The 21,402-nt window shown below is 40.2% G+C and overlaps 2 protein-coding genes and 1 long non-coding RNA gene across 21 annotated transcripts in view; 2 read left to right on the plus strand and 1 right to left on the minus strand.

The window, feature by feature from the left end:
• Window positions 1–9,812, plus strand: part of dtnba (dystrobrevin, beta a) — a 34,154-nt gene extending 24,342 nt beyond the window's left edge. For 4 of the 10 annotated variants that reach the window (XM_044168697.1, XM_044168694.1, XM_044168699.1 and 1 more), the window contains 7 exons: window positions 1,058–1,154; window positions 1,397–1,417; window positions 1,688–1,841; window positions 2,945–3,034; window positions 3,326–3,373; window positions 5,749–5,781; window positions 7,618–9,812. In XM_044168697.1, coding sequence (XP_044024632.1) covers window positions 1,058–1,154; window positions 1,397–1,417; window positions 1,688–1,841; window positions 2,945–3,034; window positions 3,326–3,373; window positions 5,749–5,756 — 418 coding nt within the window. In that variant the 3' untranslated portion in view covers window positions 5,757–5,781; window positions 7,618–9,812. The remainder of the gene's footprint in view (window positions 1–1,057; window positions 1,155–1,396; window positions 1,418–1,687; window positions 1,842–2,944; window positions 3,035–3,325; window positions 3,374–5,748; window positions 5,782–7,617) is intronic. The other 6 variants (XM_044168702.1, XM_044168703.1, XM_044168701.1 and 3 more) reach the window with 5 other exon arrangements.
• Window positions 1,715–12,862, minus strand: LOC122862873. Its single transcript, XR_006374860.1, has 3 exons — window positions 12,243–12,862; window positions 2,930–3,031; window positions 1,715–1,853 (listed from the first exon to the last, which is right to left on the minus strand). It is a non-coding gene; the product is annotated as an uncharacterized LOC122862873 (long non-coding RNA).
• Window positions 12,863–17,276: 4,414 nt separating this feature from the next.
• Window positions 17,277–21,402, plus strand: part of LOC122862743 (DNA (cytosine-5)-methyltransferase 3A-like) — a 62,921-nt gene continuing 58,795 nt past the window's right edge. For 3 of the 10 annotated variants that reach the window (XM_044168354.1, XM_044168358.1, XM_044168355.1), the window contains exon 1: window positions 17,606–17,712. The gene's annotated coding sequence lies outside the window, so the exon portion shown is untranslated. Of the gene's footprint in view, window positions 17,529–17,604; window positions 17,713–21,402 lie in introns of those variants that run through there. The other 7 variants (XM_044168360.1, XM_044168363.1, XM_044168362.1 and 4 more) reach the window with 6 other exon arrangements.

Here is a 21,402-nt window from a genome sequence, read left to right on the forward strand (position 1 = left end):
GAGTTACTGTATGACTCAGACTCTTGTTTTACTTGTTTATTTACTCATTTATCCTACCCTGTGATGGAAAGCCAAGCAGGAAAGAGAAGAGCTGTGCTCCCGCTTTAATGTCCCATCCAGACCACATACTGTTTGGAAAAGAAGATTGTAAACACCTCTATATGGTTGTTACTCTGTTATGATGTTAGTTACTTACACTGACTCTTAAATCTTGGCCTCTTTTTGCTGCCAACTCACTGTAAATAGTAAGAATTTATCATTTGGATGCAGTTTGGGTCCAATTTGTACTTCTCAAATACTTTGAAAGCCTTGGTGGTCTATTTTAAGCAGTTTTAAGTGCATGATGAACATCTCTTGCTGCTTCTGTCATCTGAGAACCAGTATACATGTGTCTTGATTGTGTTTTCAAGATTTCAAAGTTTAGTTTTAAGGTTTTGTGGTCTGTCTCAGACGCTCACGATGCTCTCATGTTCCAGTCAGCTGGCTCTTTCACATCTCATCTCCACTGAGTCTCCTCTTCCAAACAAACGATCACCCAGGAAAATGTCAAGGATTTTTTAACCTCGTGTTCCCTTGCCTTCGTTCTCCAACCGTCCAAGTTTCCGTCTGATTGCTCTATAATTTGCATTTTCTCTGGCAATGCTCTCACCTGGCTTCTGCCGTTTGGGAGCAGTGATCTCTTGGGAGTCTTTCAAGGATCTTGTGCTCAAAAGCCTCCTTTTTCAGTCTCTTATTTCGCTAACCAGGCAACTTGACAACTGTCTGTATAGGTGTAAGAGAGAGAGAGGGGGGAGTTTTTTATCCACTCATAAACCTCATCAGACATGGTAGCCTTGCCTGGAGTGTGTTAGGGCCTACCTACTTTTACGCCAGATTTTTGATCGGGCTAATGGAGATCGATACTGTGGCTTAGTGCAAATGAATGTGTACTAAATCAAATCTTCAAATTTCTTTCAGTGTCTTCTGTGCCTTCTGTGAGTCCATGCACTTGGGTTCTTGTATTGCTGCCTCCTGACACTGTTATGTGACAGTAATAGAGGGTTGCTGTGTGTTGCAGACAAAGGAAAGATGAGCTGGAGCAGAGGATGTCGTCTCTGCAGGAGAGCAGGAGGGAACTGATGGTACAGCTGGAGGGACTGATGAAGCTGCTCAAGGTGACACACGCACACACTGACTATTGTTTTCAGCATGGTGTATTGTCACACATTAGAGGGCAAAGTTTGCCTTTTTCTTCACGCCTCCCTGTGTCTGTCTTTGCGGTAACAAGCCTCACTTTTCCCTCTGCTATCTCCTCCTTAATAATTTCACCTTTTCTAGCACTGACTGTAGCTGACCTCTTCTTTTCCATCCTTTTCCTCCCTATTTATTTCCGACTGCCCATGTTGTGGCCCTGTAGGATGAGGAACAGCGACAGGCAGTAAGTTTATCCCCTTTATGTCTGGACTCAGAGTGGTGTAAATGGTGTCAATGTCAAAATAAGTCAACTTTATTTATAAGCAATGAGGAAACTGCTTCATTTTTTCCAATTGGGACCTAAACAGTGGTTTGGCTTTTTCCAGCAGTAACCAGAACTTTTACAACATTGTGGAGATGATATCAGCTGCAACAAAAATGACATGATAGATGTTTCTGAAAGTCATAAATGATGACAACAATGTGTAACAACCCTTATAAATCAATCTCTTAGGCGCAGGCGGCTGGCTCTTCTCACGCCTCTCCTTCTCGACCGAGCCCATCAACCGTCCGCTCTATGGGTGCTGCATCTCCCCAGGGTCACATGTACCCTCCTCAAGATTCACTCGCTGGGGTGGGTGGTGACGTACAGGAGGCATTCGCCCAAGGTAAGTCTGGAACTTACAGTAGGGTAAAAAAAAAAACATCCATAAAATAATTATTGTTTGGTCTTGCACACAAAGTAACATACAGATGTGATGGCTTTGGTTTGGTTATAGCTCTTATAGACAAAGTACAAGTGAATTTTTATGGGTGATGAATTTACAGGGACGGTTCCATCATTGGTCCCTTTTTTCACCTCTTTGAGACGCACATGAGAGATGTTTCTGGTAGGATTTATTTATCCTGACCTAACAAGGTTTACATGTTTCTCCATCACTTTTCTGAGCAGCTCAACAATTTCCCTGCTAAGACTTTGTATAGGGCATTGCATGAGTTGGAAAAATGTTACATATAATTGCTTTTCTAAAAGTATTACTTGTAAGTAATGAATTTAAATCAAGCTATACTTTTCAGGTTTGCAGATAATAGGCAACAGTTTTTTGTATTTTAATGCTGTAAAACAATTGTTGTGTCGTAATTCGAGCCGTGTTTACCAAATGTATTTATTGAATCTCTGCTCAGCTACAAACACAAACATACAGTAGTTTTCAGCCAGTGTTTCAGATTAGTTTCACCTTATTAACAATTCATGGTGCACTGTAATATAAACCGCTTGTCAAGAACAAAAAGTTCAAGAAGTAGCTCATTTGTCAAGGAAATACGGTGTCACAATAAAAAATGTTTAACAAGAACATATTCTCCACATTATCAGAAAATTGGTGTGGAACATTAAGTCAAATCAAGTCAAGTAAAATTTCATTCATACAGCCTAAAAGATGTTAAAAAAAAAGAAGCTTTGCTCCAGCTGCTCTAAGCTGCACAGTATGTGTGTTTTAATGAATTCTGCTCTGCTCTAGATGTACTCTCGAGAAAAATCTGTCATGTGTAAGAAAGGGGAAAGGAGGCAAGTTAATTTAAAAAAGTGATTAGTTATTATGCAGACAGTATAGAAGTTTCATTCAGAGCTCATGAAGTGAATGACATTTAACATTTTAAGTCATTAGTTACCACAAAACTGTCTAATTAGTGTAAATCTAATCTTTGTGCTGTGATTTGTAAAATTGGACAATGATTATTGTTTTCTTTTTCTCACATCTCTCCATCTCAGGCCCGAGAAGGAACCTGAGGAATGACCTTCTGGTAGCAGCCGACTCCATCACCAACACTGTGTCCTCACTGGTCAAAGAGCTCCACTCTGGTAAAAACAAACACACAACATATATATACACACACACACACACACACACTTCCTTAGTCTTTTGACATCTTTGTAGCATCCAAATGATCCACTTTTCACAAATTAAGACAAACATTTGTTTGCATATGTTTGCTGTTTCTGTCTGTCAGTTTTGGGTATAAAAGTGATCAAGAAATACAAGAAGGTTCATTGCATGCTTTCTTTATAAAAGCTAATAATAAATCTTTAGAAAGTAATGAAATTTTGGTCCACACGTTCAAAAGTTGACTTTTTACCCCCTTTTCGGAGCAGATGATGCTCGGGAGGAAGAGGAGAGATTGCTGAACGGGAAGGACAGAGGTAAGTTAATCTGACGTATCTCACGTTATCTTTTCCCATTAAATTATTATGCTGTCTTTATTCTCTCCAATTGCTAACTAAACGTCACACTAACGTGATCATTATAATGCTTAACCTTTTGCACTGGGACTAGCATGGGTTGCTTGAGATTGATTCCAATATAGCTAAATTAAAACATCTATAGCCAGATGCTAGTAATCAGTGTCTTAAAATGTTACCTTGATCATGCAAAACCAACACCTAAGAATACAATAACACAATAAATGAATCAATAAAATAACAAATCAATAAAAAAATATAGTCCACCATTGACTCCAGGCTTCTTTTTTTAGACGGTTTTTCTGAAACATTTCACATAAAAGGTGGTAAGAACTGGTGAGCTTTTAATACCTGAAATCAATTTTTAATCTCTTTCGGATTGCCATGTGCAACTATTATTCATGGAAAATTATATTTGATAATGAAACAAGAAAGCACAGAAATCTGATCTTATGACAGTGAGAAGTTGGCCAAATTTTTTCAGCTAATAAGTCTAAATAAATGTGTTTATCTTGTTGCTCAGCCCTCTAGGACACAAATGAACTTCTGGCCCTCTGATGATGATGTTTTTCGTTTTAATCATAAAGCCAGCATTGTGAACAGACGGGTGAAACTATTTAAAGACAGAGGTGGAAGAAGTTTTTAGATCCTTTCCTTATATACATGTAGCAGTACCACAATGTGAAATTGCTCTGTTACAAGTAAGTCCTGCATTCAAAATTCTAGTACATAAGTATTACCAGCTAAATGTACTTAAATTATCTAAAGTAAAAGTGCTCATTTTGCAGAATGGCCCATGTCAGTGTTTAATTATGGTTCCCCCAAAATCCTGAAAGATGATTTTATTATTATTATTTTTTAACTTAGTTACTTGTTGCAGGACAAGTTACAACTTGATCATTCTTATTGGTGACCTCATGTAAATCCCAGCAGAGCTTTCCAACCTGAGCCGGTCTAATCAGCCACATAACTGAAAACACCTGTGTGGGTGTGCAGCGTCTTTGAACTATAATAATGCATCATATTTCAGGGCTCTAACTTAAAGACGTCCTGCCGTCCCAGGGATTGAAAAAAAAAAAAGATCAGGGATGATAAAAAATATATTTTGGGACAAATACAACTGCGATTACACCACAACATTAATCTCTGATGAAGTTGTCAATGTAGAATTGCGAGATAGTACACAGTTCAAGAGTTCGCATGCACTCTGTCACACACACTGACGCGCGCGCGCACACAGCGAGAAGATGAACCGCGACAGTGACATCTGAAAGCAGTGCACCTGTCGCGGCTGTGAGGCAGTTACAATGGCGTCCCGAGGTCAACGGTGGCCACACCAGCTAAACGTACCACCAGAGACGAAGAAATGTTAAAATGTGAGTTAATTTATAATTTAATCATTTCCATGGTGTTTTATTTATGCCACGCATCACTTTTTATTATTGAAATAATTTTATTGTAGAAAAACTACAATTTTATAATTGGGACGGCCAGCATTTACTTCGGGACGGTTTCAATTGTATTTCGGGATGGTTTGCGATGGTGGTGAAATAAAATTACCTAAAAATGGTATTTAAGTACAGTACTTGAATAAATGTACTTTCTACCATGTAAAAAGACATGAAATTACTCTGGGTGGGTAAACAGCTGCTTAATACAAAGTGAAGCAGGTTTCATTGCAGATTTTACAAACATCTGACAGAAGATATTAAGATGAATCTTATTTTTCTTCTGCACACATAAAAGTCGCTCTGGATAACATCATGAGCTCTTCGCTAAGACTTTAAATGCACTTGTACTTGCGGCTTTTCCTGCATGTCTTTCTGTGTCTGTGCAACCACATGCACAGTCTCTATACGACTCCACTTATTCTCCAGGTGCTCTTGTCTGTACTGCAGCATGCTTCATTAACATGCCATCTCATTAGCCATGCTTTATGGACCCCTCCTCTTTACAAGAGGACCGCCTGCAGAGACGAAGTGGTGAAACTACTTCCTGGTCTGCTCCGCAGGCTCAGACTAAACACTTATTAGAAAACTAACCTGCGTACTAACCCACGACCTGCGAACAATCAGAAAGACAGGAGGCCAGGGTTCAGTCCCACATTTAACACAGTTAAGTCTTAAAGTTTAATGATAAAATACTGCGTTTGACTGTCCACAATAGAGTTTGTTCTCTGGAATTAGTGAATTTGTGTAGCACCTGCCAAGTACAGTCATGTTTTATGTTTCTATGCTAAGAACTGGTCTGGTTCTTATTACAGTTTCTGGCATAAACCTGTAGCACTTGTTCTTGTCCTCTGCTAACTGCTAACAAAACTTTCTTTCTCTCTTTAGCAGGTTAAAATGGCTGCAGGACAAACAAAAACAGTAAGTGATTCGATGTCATCGCCCTATTTTAATTACATGATCATAAAAACTCAGTGTCTTGTACAGCACAACAAAGAACTTTAGTTAGTTTCAGTTAGTTAAGACTTAAAACTTCAGTACAGTCAAAGGATGGTACAAACTAGCTTTAAACTCAAATGTGCCAAAGTGCACAAAATACCAAACATTCAGAGGTGAAGTCAGGAGATGTATTTGTTAGAAAGGCAGGCTCTTAGGCTTTGTTCAAACTGCAGGCAAATCAGATTTGTTTCTCAAATCAGACCTTCAAGACAGACTGTCCGCATTGTTATTTGCAAGTGATCAGGTTGGATTTGTGTGTCCAGACTTCACCAGTCTATCTGCGTGGGTTGCTGTGGTGACGACGGATGCGTCAGTAACTACGTACACTATGGAGATCCATCTTCTCGCCCTTCAAACAATCGCGCTGTCAAGCCGCGGCGCAGAGCTCCTCCATCACACCAGACAAGCTCAGAGTTCTGCACGGCGACTTGACAGCGCGCAGCATGGTTTCCGCTCGGCCGCTCCGTGGATGTATTACATGTATTATAAAGAGCGTCCGTGAGCCACTCTGATGCACTTTCGTCACTCTGGATTTGACGCTGTCGCCGCGTGTCGCATTGTGAGTGACGCAAAAGACACTTCGAAATCACGAAATCCTATTTGAGCGTCCAGAGCGTCCGGACTGAGACGCATCTGTAGAAATCTGATTGGAATCGCATTTCAAACCACTTTCAAATGTGGTTTTTGGCTGTCCAGACTTTCTAAAATCAATCTGGATACAATCTGGATGTGCCAAACGACAGATTTGGGCTGGCAGTCTGAACAAGGCCTAAGAAGAGATGTTTCTGCTTTAAACCAAAAAGGCTGCTGTTTTATGGGGGTTTGAGCTTGTTTGCACAGGCCTCCGAACGGCCTGTTTTTGGTTCATCTGGATCAGCTTTTGAAGCACTTTGTAATGTTTTATTTGAGTTCATGCAAACATTGCAGTGTCAACCAGGGCCAGCAAGATCTAACAAGTTGTTTCCTGAAATGAGAAATTCAAAAGCAGAATCACAGAATTACTTGATTGAAACTATTCTTATTTAGTTGTTTTTATTTAAAATTCAAGCATAATTTTCTTTATTAGAAGTAAGATATTTTTGTGTCATAATTGTCAAAATCTGAAAAAACTTAATTTCAAAGTAGTCTTTGTCAACTTTGAAATGATGTGATGGTGTTTTCTAGCGGTGTTTACCTTTTTGAAAACTAAATATGCTTATTCACTTTCTTGCCAGGAGTTAGATGAGAAGATTGAAACCACCTTCATGTCTGTACGGTAAATACGAAACCACAGCCAGCAGCTCGTTATCTTATCTTAGCATAAAGACTGGAAACAGGGGGAAGCAGCTCGCCTGGCTCTGTCCAAATGTAAAAAATCTGCCTACCAGCATCTCTGAAGCTCACTGATTAACATGTTATATCTCATTTGTTTAATTTGTACAAAAACCAAAGCATAAACACAACATATTGTGGTTTTACGGAAGGTAATGTGCCAGCCTTGGGCGGGAGCAGTAACTTCATGTAGTCTTGTTATCACCATGATTAAATTAAATGAGGTTTAGAGGTGCTGGTAGGCAGATTTTTTTTTACTTCTGGACAAAGCCAGGCCAGGACTTACAGCTTTATATTTACCGTACAGACATGAGAGTAGTATCAATCTTTTCATCTAACTCTCGACAAGAAAGCAAATGTCGGACTATTCCTTTAATCCCATACGACAATATAAAAGAAAATGAACTTCTGATTAGCGGCCTGACTGTTCTGTCACTCTCTCCTCAGGTAGATCGATGTTTCATCACGGCCAAAGAAGACTGACCCCGCTGGGATGAAGATTTATCTTCTTATATTCATCGTTAGCCAATGGGGATTAGAGCTCCACTGCCAATCAACCAATCACGATGCTGGACACCAAATGACCGCTGGGTTCCTACTGATGTATAGCTGTGATTCTGTGTGTGTCTTGTCACTGTGGTTTTAATTTTGTTTTGATTTGATCATGCATAGCTAAACGAAGAATCTGAAACCTGCTGATTTGTACTGTAGCACACGTGCATGTGTGTGTGTGTGTGCGCGCGCTCTGCATTTTCGAGGTGCGAGAGGGTCGAGTAAGTGAGAGGGACGCCGTGAAGAGACAGAAATATGTGTTTAGGAAATTTGTGAAGGATAAAAGTGCAGGAAAGTTTCAGGATGGAGATACAGGATGTAACCACGTTGAAGGGAAAAAGTGGAGGAAAACAAAGGAAAGTGAGTTGTAACGTACGTTTTGGCACTGTGTGCTTAGTATTTATTGCTTTGATTTGATTAGATTTTTGCCATTTAGCCATTCAGTTTGAGTGTTCATGTGTTTGTGAGTGCGGTCAGGCTCTGCTGAGATGATAAGCTTTAATGGGACGTTTCCTGCTGACGCCCCCCCCCTTTGGCTGTGACGATGCAGGGTGGAAAGTTGAAGTCCCGGTCCTGGTCCAGGTGTCTGAAACCTGGACGAGATAAGTGCCATGGGTGCTGGTATGATAGCAGCTCAGGTTGTCCAGGCTTCTCTGTGTATCGCGGTACTGCAGTGGGAGTCAAAGAGGAGATATCTGATTACTGTGTGTGTGTGTGTGTGTGTGTGTGTGTGTGAGAGAGAGAGAGAGAGAGAATATAAAACCATTTGCTTCAACAGGGTCAGTGTAGCAACAGAGTAGCAAAGTGCGTGGATAAGTGGGCTCTGGAAATATTTATCCCCATTTAAAAATTTTAAAAAAAGTCTATTAAAGGGTCAGTTTACCCAAATAACAAATCTGAGGGGTCACAAGATGATCGAAGGTATAAGGAAGAAAAGAAATTCTGTTTATTTTCTCTTTTATTTTTCTCGTGATTTCTTTACATTTATTTTTATATATATACTTTCACCTCTTCAAGACTCAAAAAAAATCCATATTTGGTTGAATTGCTCACAGGTCATGTCCACATTCATTTTTTGTCTGACCAATTATTTATTGCATTTTGATAGAAGAACACGCATATCAAGAAATCATGTAAACAGACAAACACAAAAAAAGAGATTAAAAAAACTATTTAAGAAAATAACAACGGGGAAAAAAATCTGTCCAACTTTTCATTTACATTTTTATGTATTTATTTATTTGGCTTTTGTCCAAAGCGACGTACAAATGAGGTACAATCCAAACTGGACCAAAGCGATGCCATCAACAATAAGTGCCACGATTTCAGTTCTGGTAAACGTACTTGAAGTGCTTCATTCAAGTGCGAGGATTCAACCAGCAGAGTTTCATGTTCCAACTGCCAGTTACCAAACATTATGCAAACAATTATGGGGGTTTTACTTTCTAAACTCTGCCTGCCCAAAATAATTCCTCACACTTTGCTACTCTTTGATGCCTTTCAAGCTTCCTGTAAAATATAGGGGATTGTGGGAGTTGAAGTTCTCCTGTGGGTGTCACACCCAGCACCCCAAAAAGCTATCATACTGATATCTGTATGCAAATCAAACATGATCCAAAGTGACTTACTGAGTTTGTGTCAGGTCAGGTTGATTTATCTTCATGCAACAGATGTGAGAGAATTTTATTTTATATTTTAACACTTTTTGGCATTAGAGGGTTTTGGTTTGTGCTCATAGGAAGCTGCACTTAACTGTATTGTACATTTTTGGATTTTCGGTTGCAGAGTTTGTTTTTTTCTTTTTCTTTCAGTCTTCACCAGCCCTCCACATTGTTTGACTGACTACTTGCGACTGGTATCATCACATTCTCAGTCCGCTGAATGATTTGACTGACTGTATGAATGATTTAATAAATGAATGAGCTCATGTTGCAGTGTGTATGTGTGAAAGAGAGAGCGAGACTGACAGGAAAGACGCGTCCTGACATGAAACTGTAAACACCTTCAGCTCTGAACCTGCTGGAGCTGACGGTGTGAGTGAAAAGTATTGATCTGTGTTTCATCTGCAATAAATCATATTTAACGTCAAACTCTTGAGTTTCGTCTGTCTCCGTGACTGTTGGTCTTAATCTCCAGTATACAAAAGGCTGGGAAGCAACATAAAAACAAGGGTATGTGATGTATAATTCAATAACTTTTCCATGACTTTCCACTACTATGTCAAAGCTCCTCCATGACCTCAACATTTTACTCCCTGCTGGCTTGTTCATGTTCGTGTTCCTTAAAAGTCTGCTTTGCACTACAGTTTGGCAAAACAATATATAATGTAATAAATTGGTGAAACAAGTTGGAAACTACTGCTTTATTCCTGGAAAGTGACCCATTTGTAGAATTTCTTGACTTCTCTCGTCTGGAATACAGCTTTACCAAATCCCATGGTATTGCAGCAACTCCGAAACCACTGTAAACTCTGCAGAAACATTAACTAGAGGCAAGAGGAATCTAAAAGAGAGAGAGCGTTTGATTTAAATGATTTACATGATAAAGTTTTGGTCTAATAGTAAAACGGAGCCTCAGCCTAACGAAACGTCACGTAGTTTTAGGCTGCATCATCTAGTAGCCTACAAAATTCAACCATTTTAGGATTGTTAGGACACAAAAATCCAGTGGTGGAAGAAGTATTGAGTTGCCTGATATCAGACAGAATTGTCAACTCGTTTCACTCCATTTCCATCTTCAGACGAATCAGTCGACTCGGTGGAGTTCAAAGGTCTGGGCCCAGGCAAAGTATTCACATCCTTAAGTAAAAGTAGCAACACTACAATGTAAAAATATTCTATTACAAGTAAACGCCCCCCACCAAAATGTTACTTAAGTATAAGTGTTATAAGCTAAATGTAATCAAAGTATTAAGTAAAAGTACTCAGTTCAGAATAACGGCCCTGTGAGTGCTACACTGAAATATATTATATTATTAATGCTAAATGCTGTGTAAATATGTTACTGTTGTCGAAGTGGAGCTAAATTTAACATGTAACTAATTACTGTAGCTGGCAAATAAATGTAGTGGAGTTAAAGTACAAAATGGTGTCAAATTTGTACTTAAGTACAGCACTTGAGTAAATGCACTTAGTTACATTCCCCCACAGCAAAAATCATATTTTCACTGAGACTATGTAACTTTTTAAATAAGAAATAACAAATTCTTACTCTTTAATTAAAAGTTAAACTCATAAGCAGTAAAAAAACAAAAAAACAAACACAGTTGCTCAGTTCTATACATTTAGGGGTTTTGCTGCTACAGTCGCAGTAGGTGCACATAGCTGTGAAAGAAGTTGTGCATTTAAAATACTACTTAAGTAAAAGTACTCATGCAAAATGTCCCCATTCAGAGTGTTAAATAATACACGTATAGTACTGGAATATTACTGATGCATTAATGCGTAAACAGCATTTTATTGCTGTCAAGTTGGAGCTAATTTTAACAACTTAATATAGGTATTTTTATCACATTTTAAGTGATAAAAGCACTAGTACTTTCTCCTGTGTGCACTGACGTAAAGGCGAGCTACTGTAACAAAGAGTTTCCCTATGGGGATCAATAAAGTATTTTTGATTCTGATAACAACTGATCATGTTTTTTACATGTAAAATCATCATCTGAAATGTAACTATTAACCATAGCTGTCAAATAAATGTAGTGGAGTACAAAGTACAATACCCCCCATGTAGTGGTGTAGAAGTATAAAATAGCATAAAATGGAAATACCTAAGTAAAGAAGAAGTAGTACCTCAAAGTTGGACTTTAACCCAGAATGAGTAGGATTTGTCGGCTGCTGTTTGTAAACACACCAAAGTTGGCCCCTACGTTTGCAAAGATCAAATGCGCTGTTGTTGTTTTTAACCTGATTTTGATGAATTTACTGTTTATCGGACCACAAATGAGACAAGAATTAGGTTGGAAAAACGATAAATGCCGTTGGAGCAGAGTGTTTATGGGGGTCGGACCTCGCTGATTACTGTACACAACTTTATAACTTTATTCACTGATTTTGGTGAAACTGGATCATATTTTATGGAGAAAATATTTTCTGGAATTCCCTCCGATCTCATCCGACTGCTCTGATTCAACTCGGAGTTTCCTGATGGACAGATAGCTTTACTTGTTGCTAAAGTAAGCCCTAACTGCTGCTAACTGTTGCTGCCGTTAGCTCAGTTAGCCGTGCAACTACCGGCCCTATTAGCTTTGAAGCTTAAATAAAGCTTTATTAGCTTTATTAAACCTCCCGGCGGTCCAAAGCTCCTGTGCTAGCGATGTAAACACCAACACTCCCTCGGTGCTCCGAGCTCCCAGTTTGGGCAGAGTCGGCACGGCTAACTGAGCTAACTAGCTAATGGCAGCTATAGTTAGCAGTTACTTTAGCAACAAGTAAAGCTATCTGTCCATCAGGAAACTCACCTGAGAGTTGAGGCAGAGCAGCTGGAGGACATCAGACAGCGTGTTTCGTACCTGTACTTACCTGTACTTGATCGGATCACCCAAGACGCATGGTAATGCCAGGTGTAAACAGGGCCCATGACACAGACAGAGAGCAGAGAGGCAGCGATCTAACCTGGTCGCTATGTTTTTACAGAGTCCCGACCTCACAGCCTGCTCGCTGTTATCGGCTGGAGGCTACACACCACTGCCCAAAGGCTGACGCCCAGAAACGTCCCGAACACAGCAAAACAAGAAGAAACTACAAAAAAAAACAGGCAGCGTCTCTGCAGATACAGACGCCTCCACACACGCCATCAGTGATGATTGAGAGGGATTATTTTTGTATGAGTCTAAACATTGTTTTTTTAGGAAAATCCTACTCATTCTGGCTTTAAGTACAGGACTTAGTTAATTCTACCACTGTAGCCTCCAACATTCAACCATTTTAGGAATGACAGGAATGTGAGAGCAGCGGGAATCACAGATTTTCATCCAAACCGATCACAGTAATCTGGGGAGAGACACTTGTTATTTTTTACGTCCTCCCGTGAGCCAGTGTTTTCGGTCATAACCCAGTTTCTATAAATAAACATCCCGGCATGGACTTTAAAAATACACCCAGTTTTTTTCTCCTGCATGTAATACTTTTTAACTTTCTCCCTGATTTAGTGTCCTCATTAGTATGGATGAGCTGTTCTCACTTTTCCCATGAGCTTCCTTTCAGAGGTCATGACTCTGTGTGTGTGTGTGTGTGTGTGTGTTGTATATGTGCATTTGTGAGAGTGTGTATGCAAGGTGGGGGTGTAAACTATAGACTGAATAAAGCTCATTGAGGTCTGTCTGTTGTTGGTGACCTCACTGACTGCTATAAATAACCCTCCACCAACCTCCTATACTCACACACACACACACACACACACACACACACACACACACACACATAACACCCGGTGCAGTTATGACCCTGTTTAGTAGAGGTATAAACACTTTCTTCTTCTCACAGGTCAAACTGAGTTTATCCTTCTCTTCTGGAGCAAAAATCAACCATTCATAATGCAATAAATCTGATCTGATGAACTCACAGTTAATCCTGAATCAATTTATAGATCTTTAACAGAAAATTAATCAACTACACGTGTAAGTCATTTATTAAGGAAAAATACAAAATATCTGCTAGTTCAAGCTTAATAAATGTGAAGATTTGCTGCTTTTTTCTGTTTTTTTTACTTTTGGCCACACAAAACAAGCAATTTGAAGACATCAAGTTGGGCGTTTTTAACTATTTTATGACATTTTGTGGACTAAACGATAAAAATGTTGATTGAAAGAGAGATTCATTGATGATGAAAATAATCTGCCTAATAATAGCCCTGGTAACAAAGACTTCACAGTACTATTTTCATCCATCTTTCTGTCTCTAGATGTTGGTGAACAGAGACAGACCACATACATTTCTACATGTTTGACACTGAATCCACACGCGTTAATGGAAAATACCACCCATGCATCCTCTCATACTGTAATGTTCAGTGCAAACCAGGAGATTTTCCCACTTGTCCTCAGTCCACATTTACTGCTTTTCCTGTCTTTCCTACAATAGCGTGTACACAGCAGTAAGAGAGCAAGTTTCAACTTGTTGCAGCAGACTTCAGCTTCACCTGCTGAAGAGGAACCTGAGGAGAAAGGGGATAGATTAGAAGAAACAAACCTGCCAAACAAGAAAACAGGTAAATGTGTTGCATTCACTTGTGGGTTGTAGGTGGAGACAGGTAACCTAAAAACCCACCTTTGTGCATCAACAGTAGCTGTGAAACTGTCTCTAACTGAAGAAACCCCTCAAGATAAATCTGAAATGGTTATAAATATAGAAAATAAGGGGGGAGGTGTATTTGCTACACAAATTATGTTACTTTTTTCTGACTTTTCTCAAATGATAGCTTTCCGTGTTGTAAAAACCTTTCAAGGCCTCTAAAAACTACTTAAATGAGAAAAATCTAAGAAGGGAACATCAGTCTGCTTGAAAAGGGGAGTAGATATCAGTTTGATTTAAAGTGTCACATGGCAAAAGCGGAAAAAAAGATTTGGAGCCAGTGCTCTAACGCAATAAGCCGAGGAGCGAGCGTGAAAACTGAAAACTGACTTAAAAGTTTGGTTCTTGTCCTCCAGTAACTGAAGCATTACTGGTGCTAAAGTGGACAGAGAGCATCTAAGTAGTGTTTGGCATTAAATCTTGAGCCTGACCTGTAAAGCAGACAGATACGACAGTTTGCCTTCAGGCGGCAACGCACTGACACACTGACGAGTTTGTGTTACCCTTCCCGATGATCATGAGCATGACCAGACGTTAACCTGGGTCAGAAATGAGCAGCTGGGGCCTACAGAGCCCCTGTTCCTCCCGCTCCGCACAGTACAGCTCTACTGGAGTATTACAAGAAATCTCGGCGTCCTGTTTGGTGAACGTCTCACTAAGCTTGTCCAATCATGTTTCTATCACCTCAGAAACATTGCAAAAATACGATCCATTTTAAATCTTACTGATGCAGAAACTGTTGTAGATGCTTTTATCTCCTCACTCCTCGATCATTGTAACAACCTGTTCACTCGTCTTAATCAAAAAACTCTGACACGACTGCAGACTGTACAGAACTCAGCTGCTCGGCTGTAAACCAGGACCAAGAGGTTCGACCACATCACACCTGTTTTAGCCTCTTTACACTGGCTCCCTGTTGGTTTTAGGATTGATTTTAAGATCTTGTTGATTACTTTTAAGGCTCTTCATGGCCTGGTTCCATATGATATTTTAGACCTTGTAATCCCTTATGAACCTTCACATAGTTTGAGATCTTCGGGCAGGGGTCTCCTGTCTGTTCATGAGTCCAGGATGAAAACTAAGGGGGACAGAGCTTTTGCTATCAGGGCCCAGAGGCTCTGGAACAACCTGCCCGAAGAAATTAGGTTGTCTGAGTCAGTGTCTTCGTTTAAGTCTCGTCTCAAAACACATTTTTATCTGAAAACGTATCCTGATTTTACCTGAGCTGGCTGTTTATTTTACTGCTTTCGTGTATTTTATGTATTTTATTTCTTTATATTTCATCATTCACTGTGGTATTTTATTTCTCTTGTTGTGAAGCACTTTGTACTTTCGTAGAAAAGGTTTCAGTCGTAGTCATCTGGACACTGTTTTCAGAATCAAAACTTTTCGGCTCCCATCAGGAAGTCATTCTCAATTGTGAGAAAATGGATTGTCTTGATTCTGAAAACAGTGTCCAGACGACTACGACTGAAACCTTTTCTACGATAGAACACTCCTGGACGAATGAGGGACTACACCACTTTGTATTTTGTTTTGTTAAGTGCTCTATAAATAAAGTTTTATTATTATTATTATTACAAGGACCCAGGTTTACAGTGTGGTGATTCGGCCCAGCATCCCTACGAATTATCGTCCATACTGACGATTCTGCAACACAACCACGATCTTTTCCTAACCTCAGCCATTTTAACATATTTGGAGGTTTTGCAGAATCGTCCAGTATCGACGTTCTCGCCTTGGCGATGCGGTCGGCTATTTTGATTAAAGCACAGCAAACAGTACTCTTCTGTTGGCAACAACCGGAACGTTTTGTAGTTTAAACACAAAATAATTCAGCAATATATGTCACCGAAGCACAATATCAGCTGAAATAATATTGATATTGTGCTTCAGTAGTGAATATTCCCGTAATCCCAGACAGTGAAGACCCTCTCGGTAATCAAGCCTTGATTGTGTGTTGAAAATGTCACTCAAAACAGTGTATTTATGAATAACACGCACCTTTGGGATTAGTCTTTATTTTTATTACTTTATTATTTAAAACTGAGCTGCAGGCCCCTATTGACGCCCCGTGTCTCCCACTCTTTGTGCATTCGGTATGTGTTAGTTAGTAATTTAGTTTGTGGCAACCTTAATTAACCACAAAAATGTATTTCAGAATATGTGCAAGATAAACACGAAATAATAAAAGCTTTAAAACTAGATTATAATCCGGGTCCCCTCTGCAACATTAGCTAACGACGCTGCTGCCACTTCAGTATATATGTGTACTTTTAGTGGTGCGGACAACAAATGAATCTGCAGTTTGCCCAATTATGACACACACCACACAGTGAGCCTTCGGGGCCCCTGAGGGTTTGGGGCCCCCAGGGCATTTGCCCGGTTGTTTAATTAGGGATGTCCCGTCAGGCTCTTGGAAAATGATTTTCTCCGGCAGTTATCTTTTTGAGCTCAGTTCTCGGCTGCTCGACGGAAGACTCGGTCTGTTTCTGCGGTAAAGACGTCGGGAGACGCTTGGATTCATTTCCTCTGTGGCGGTAAAGCACAACAGGGCTAAAAGACACAAACTTGCTAGCATAGCGACAGTAGGACTACAAACAACCCATAATGCAACACTCTCTGTAGGAGACACTCTTTCCGTTTTAAAAGATGTTGTGAGTAATACGTATTGTTAATTGTCCTTGAATATAAATCAACCCAAACACTTGACTTGTATACAGACATTTTATGTTGTTGGTCATTGTTTCTTCATATATATATATATTATATATATAAATATATAAATATATATATACAGTATACATTATATACTGTATAATAGTTATATGTTAATGTTTACCTATCTTTGTTCAGCTTTGTTGTCCTTGTTTTTATCGATATGTCTATTTCTATCTTCCTGTAAATTAACTTAAATCTAAGAGGGTTTTTTAAGATAGAAAGAGATTTATATTTTAATTCTACTCAACAGAGCTCTCTGAGTAAATGTGGCGTCACACTTCATAGCGCAGAATCAACATGTAGATTAATTTAAAACTATTTACTGACTCAGCAGTTTCTCTTAATGATGTCACCAAATATGCCAAATGTTTGGAAATCACTGCACCTGACCTCTTTCTAAAATTAGATCGATGTTTATTTCATGGAAATGTTGCTGTGTGTTCAGTCTGCGCACTTCTACACCTGTCCTCGTGTGTGCGCACGCGCGCGCGCGTGTGTGCTGAGTGATAGATGTAGACTTTAGGACCCCGCGGAAACTTTCTCTCCGGTGCGGCAGCCTCTGCGGCTCGTGAGAGAGCGAGCAGGCCGGTTGGCGAGAGAGAGAGAGAGAGAGAGAGAGAGAGAGAGGGTGAGAGAGAAGCAGGCGGGGGAGCGCGAGCCAGCAGCGGAGAGAGAAGACCCGGTAGAGCGCGAGGAGGGAGAGAGAGAGAGAGAGAGAGAGAGATCGAGAGTGAACGAGAGGAGAGAGAGAGCGACGACCATCAGGGTCCGAGTGCCTCAGGGACGGACGACACGGTAAATATAAACATTACATTTTCGCTCGTGAACGCACACCGGCACCCGTTACAGCCGTTAAGTTAGCTACAGTCATCTCCTAAAGTCATCGCTCGCGCGCTCTGGAGCCAAACCGTTGGTTCAGTTTTAGCAGATGATGTGCGCGTGAAGACGGAACGGTTCGTACACGGGGCGAGTGAACTTGGTGAGTTATTTCCTACGGTTGGAGGAAAATCACGGCAACCGGACAACCGTTTAATAACGTATGTGTGTTAGACGTTGTGCAGCGTACACCCCACCTCCCAGCTTCCCCCGACACCAGCAGGTAATGTTAAACCGGAGCGCACCGTCCTCTTCACCCAACAGATGCAGACAGACACATCAGCGCGCGGAACCGTCGCCTCCGCGGAGAGCGAGCGGGCGGGCGCGCGCCTGCCGAGGTTACTGAGTGCATTCGGTCTAAAACGCGCCCCCGTGTGTGTTTTTTACCTGACCCAGTAAAGCTTATCGCCGCTACACACTCAGACACGTGCCTCTCACCGGCTGCCCGCCCCGCACACACCCCCGCCGGGATTATACACCGTTTATGAGAGGCCGTCCGGTAAAGGCCGCGTGAGGTCGCTCCCAATATTAATTGTCATAAAGCTGTTCTCTGTCAAGCTAGCAGGAATAACGACCACACTTCCGGCGTTGACTTTAAAAATAAAAGTCTCATTGACTAACATTGTTCACTGAGGTAAACGAGCAACAAAGGTTTTTTTTTGCTGATACTGTTCGCTTATCAAAAGATTTTAAGCAGTTCGATCACATAGATATTGTAGAAGTGATCAATAAATATTTCACAAGTTGCAAGCCCTTAATTAATTAATTAATATTCTATTAGTGAAACATTTCAATTGTATTTTAGCCTGAATGCGTTGTAGGGCTGCAACTAACGATTGATTGTTTTTATTATCGATTATTTTCTTGATTAATCAAATAATATTTTGGTCCATAAAATGTCAGAAAATAGTGAAAAATAGCTGTCACAATTTCATCTACATCTACAGATGTCTTGTTTTATCTGACCACAAGTCCTAAAGCTCAAGTTGTTCAATTTACTGTCAAAAGAAGACAAAACAGAAAATATTCACACCTGAAAAGCTGGAACCAGTGAATGTTGTTTTTTTTGTTAAAATATGGCTTAAACAACGATTGAATTGATTACCAAATAGTTGCTTATTCTTTTTCTGTCAATCAACTAATCCATCAGGTGACTGTTTTGGCTCTAATATGTTGTGATCGCTAGTTCTCTGTATTTTTTCTGGGATTTTAAGTGGAGTTTACATTATACAATCAACAAAACTAGCACATGGTGGATATGTTTTGCTTTTAGGCCAACAATAAATAAATAAATGATAACAAAGTTATTTCCCCATGAGAATCTTATTCCTGGCAGTGTGGTGAAGGTTTTGAAACAGGCTTGGGGACATAAATCTTTCCGAGGGTATGGGGGAATTGGACTCATGACCTCAGATGACCTTATTCAAATTTAAAATCTTGGCTATGGCCGACTTGGATTTCTATGAAAACGGACAGCAAGTGTTAAAAGTTGGACGCTTTAGATGAAAAATAAGAGTTACCTGCCTTTAAGAATGTGTTACTTTGTACTCAAGTACAAAACACCTGTACATCTGTCATCATGTCATAATTAGAATATTATTGCTTTTTAGTTCAGAAGAAAATGCTCAGCTCTGTCAGCAAAATAAAACTTTATTGATCACCAGAGGATGAAATTCAAATGTTACAGCAGCACAAAAGACAGGGCTATAGAGCTATAGAGCTAATTTAATGGAATAAATAAGATATATATGTTGTGCTTTTATTGTGAATATAAATCACCTACTTCCCTGTTTTATCACTGCCTAACTCTCACTACCTTGACTTACCTCTGAAGGTTTTTCTCTGCGCAACCATTTCTCCTCCCACCAGGCCTCTGCTAGGCCTTTGACTATGGTCTTATTTAAACCACTGCTGCATGAAGACTGAAACAATTTTAATCAGCGTATATAGACTTGCTATAGGAGTGTGAGGTGTGTGGGTGACCTAAATATGCATAACTTGGAGGAGTTGGTTGGCCTGAAGCCTGGAGCTCGTTCAGGAAGACCCTGGGGGTGTGGGGTGGATACTGTAAACCCATTTCTGCAAAGTTTCCACCCCTGTCTTTCCGCTGGTAACCCTGGCCGGCTGCCTGTTGTCTTCACAGTAGGTGATGTAAGGCCACGCCGTGAGGAGTGACATACTGTACAATACAACTTGAGGAAAGCCAGACATATTGGCTGCACTCACGCTGTGCTCAAATCCAAATCACTGCTGAGATCCAATTTTCTTTTAGGCACATGCAAACATTGTATTTTAAGCTCCTTTTGTGTTCAGTATCTGTCACCAGTCTGAACAAATCACACACCTGAACTGACTCGCAAAGATACAGTCACAAAAACGTCACACCCGACATGCTCATGCAGAAGTAAGTGAGTGAAATGGAGGCTAGTTAATAACATCATGTGTGGTGTAATTTGTAGGGATGGGGGAAAAATCCATACAGCATAGTATCGCGATATTTTGCGCGGCCATATTGTGTCGATACACGGATGCCAAGTATTGATCTATTATTATATAAATTATTAATATTGCAAATACAAATTACACTTTTTGGTACTAGAAAAATAAAATAAATTGCTTTTTCAGTCCACTAGATGGTGCTTTTTCTGGTGAGGTCAGCAGAGGTCACGGTCAGCGGGATTGGTAGGAAGTTGGTCAAAACAAAGATGGAGACATTGGAGAAAGAAATCAGAAATGCGCTGTCCGCGTTTAAATCAAACATCTGGACTTATTTTGGGGGTTTTTTAACAAGGAAGAGAACAAGGACATGGATATGACACATGCGATTTGCAAGGAGTGTCGCATGAAAGTAAAATACTCTGGGAATACTGCGAGGGCTCACCTCACACGCCACCATCCAGAGATGGCGTTAACCGATGACGGCCAAGCCAGCGTTAAATCAGCTCCACCGAAAAATCAACCAACACTGGACGCACTTATCTTGACAAAGCTACCTTCCAATTCTGAGCGAGCTAAGAAAATAACACCCGCAATATCACAAAATGTTTAAAATCGCAATAATATCGTATTGTGACATTAGTATCGTGATAAGTATCGTGGGGCCTCTGGTGATTCCCACCCCTAGTGATTTGTATGGTAATGTGCAGCTGAGCTATGACCGTGGAAAATAAGTGAAGTCAACTTTATTTATTTATAGAGCCTAAAATCCCCCCCCCCAAAAAAAGGTGGGTGGCAGGTGTCCATTAAAGTCTTATAACAGGACACCTCAAACAAAGATCTGGTCAACAGTTTAACCACTGATCTAAATCAGTGCAGGAGGTGTAAACTAAGAATCACTGTGTAGCAATTAGTTAGTGGTAATTTGATTAGTTTCACGTTTGTCAGGGAGTATGCATCACTAAAGGCCTGTGTCAGAATCAACTTTTAATTATTGTTTCAGCTGATTTTATGCTTACAAGGTGCATATTCCTAAATCGTGGTTTAGGGGTACTGGTTGGTTTCTTGGTCTCTGAGTAAAATGTAATGAAGCTGTCGTGTAGTCTGCAGTGTGTTCTGTACCTAATGGATACTTAGAGGTAACTTGATACTTACGCAATGCAAAGAGAGTGGGAGGAACTGTTGTCAATACAGCCCCACAGCTAAGTGCTGCCCCAGGTCCCCCAAGGGGCTTAATCCGGCCCTGCATAGCTATAGTACTTCTGCTTGATGCTTCATTACCAGATAGCAACGCTCACTAAATAGACAAACTTTGAAAATATTTGTTAGCGTTTGAACACAGGTAACCTTGTATGGG

The sequence above is a fragment of the Siniperca chuatsi genome, linkage group LG16, assembly GCF_020085105.1.
Source record: "Siniperca chuatsi isolate FFG_IHB_CAS linkage group LG16, ASM2008510v1, whole genome shotgun sequence".
Taxonomy (NCBI): domain Eukaryota; kingdom Metazoa; phylum Chordata; class Actinopteri; order Centrarchiformes; family Sinipercidae; genus Siniperca; species Siniperca chuatsi.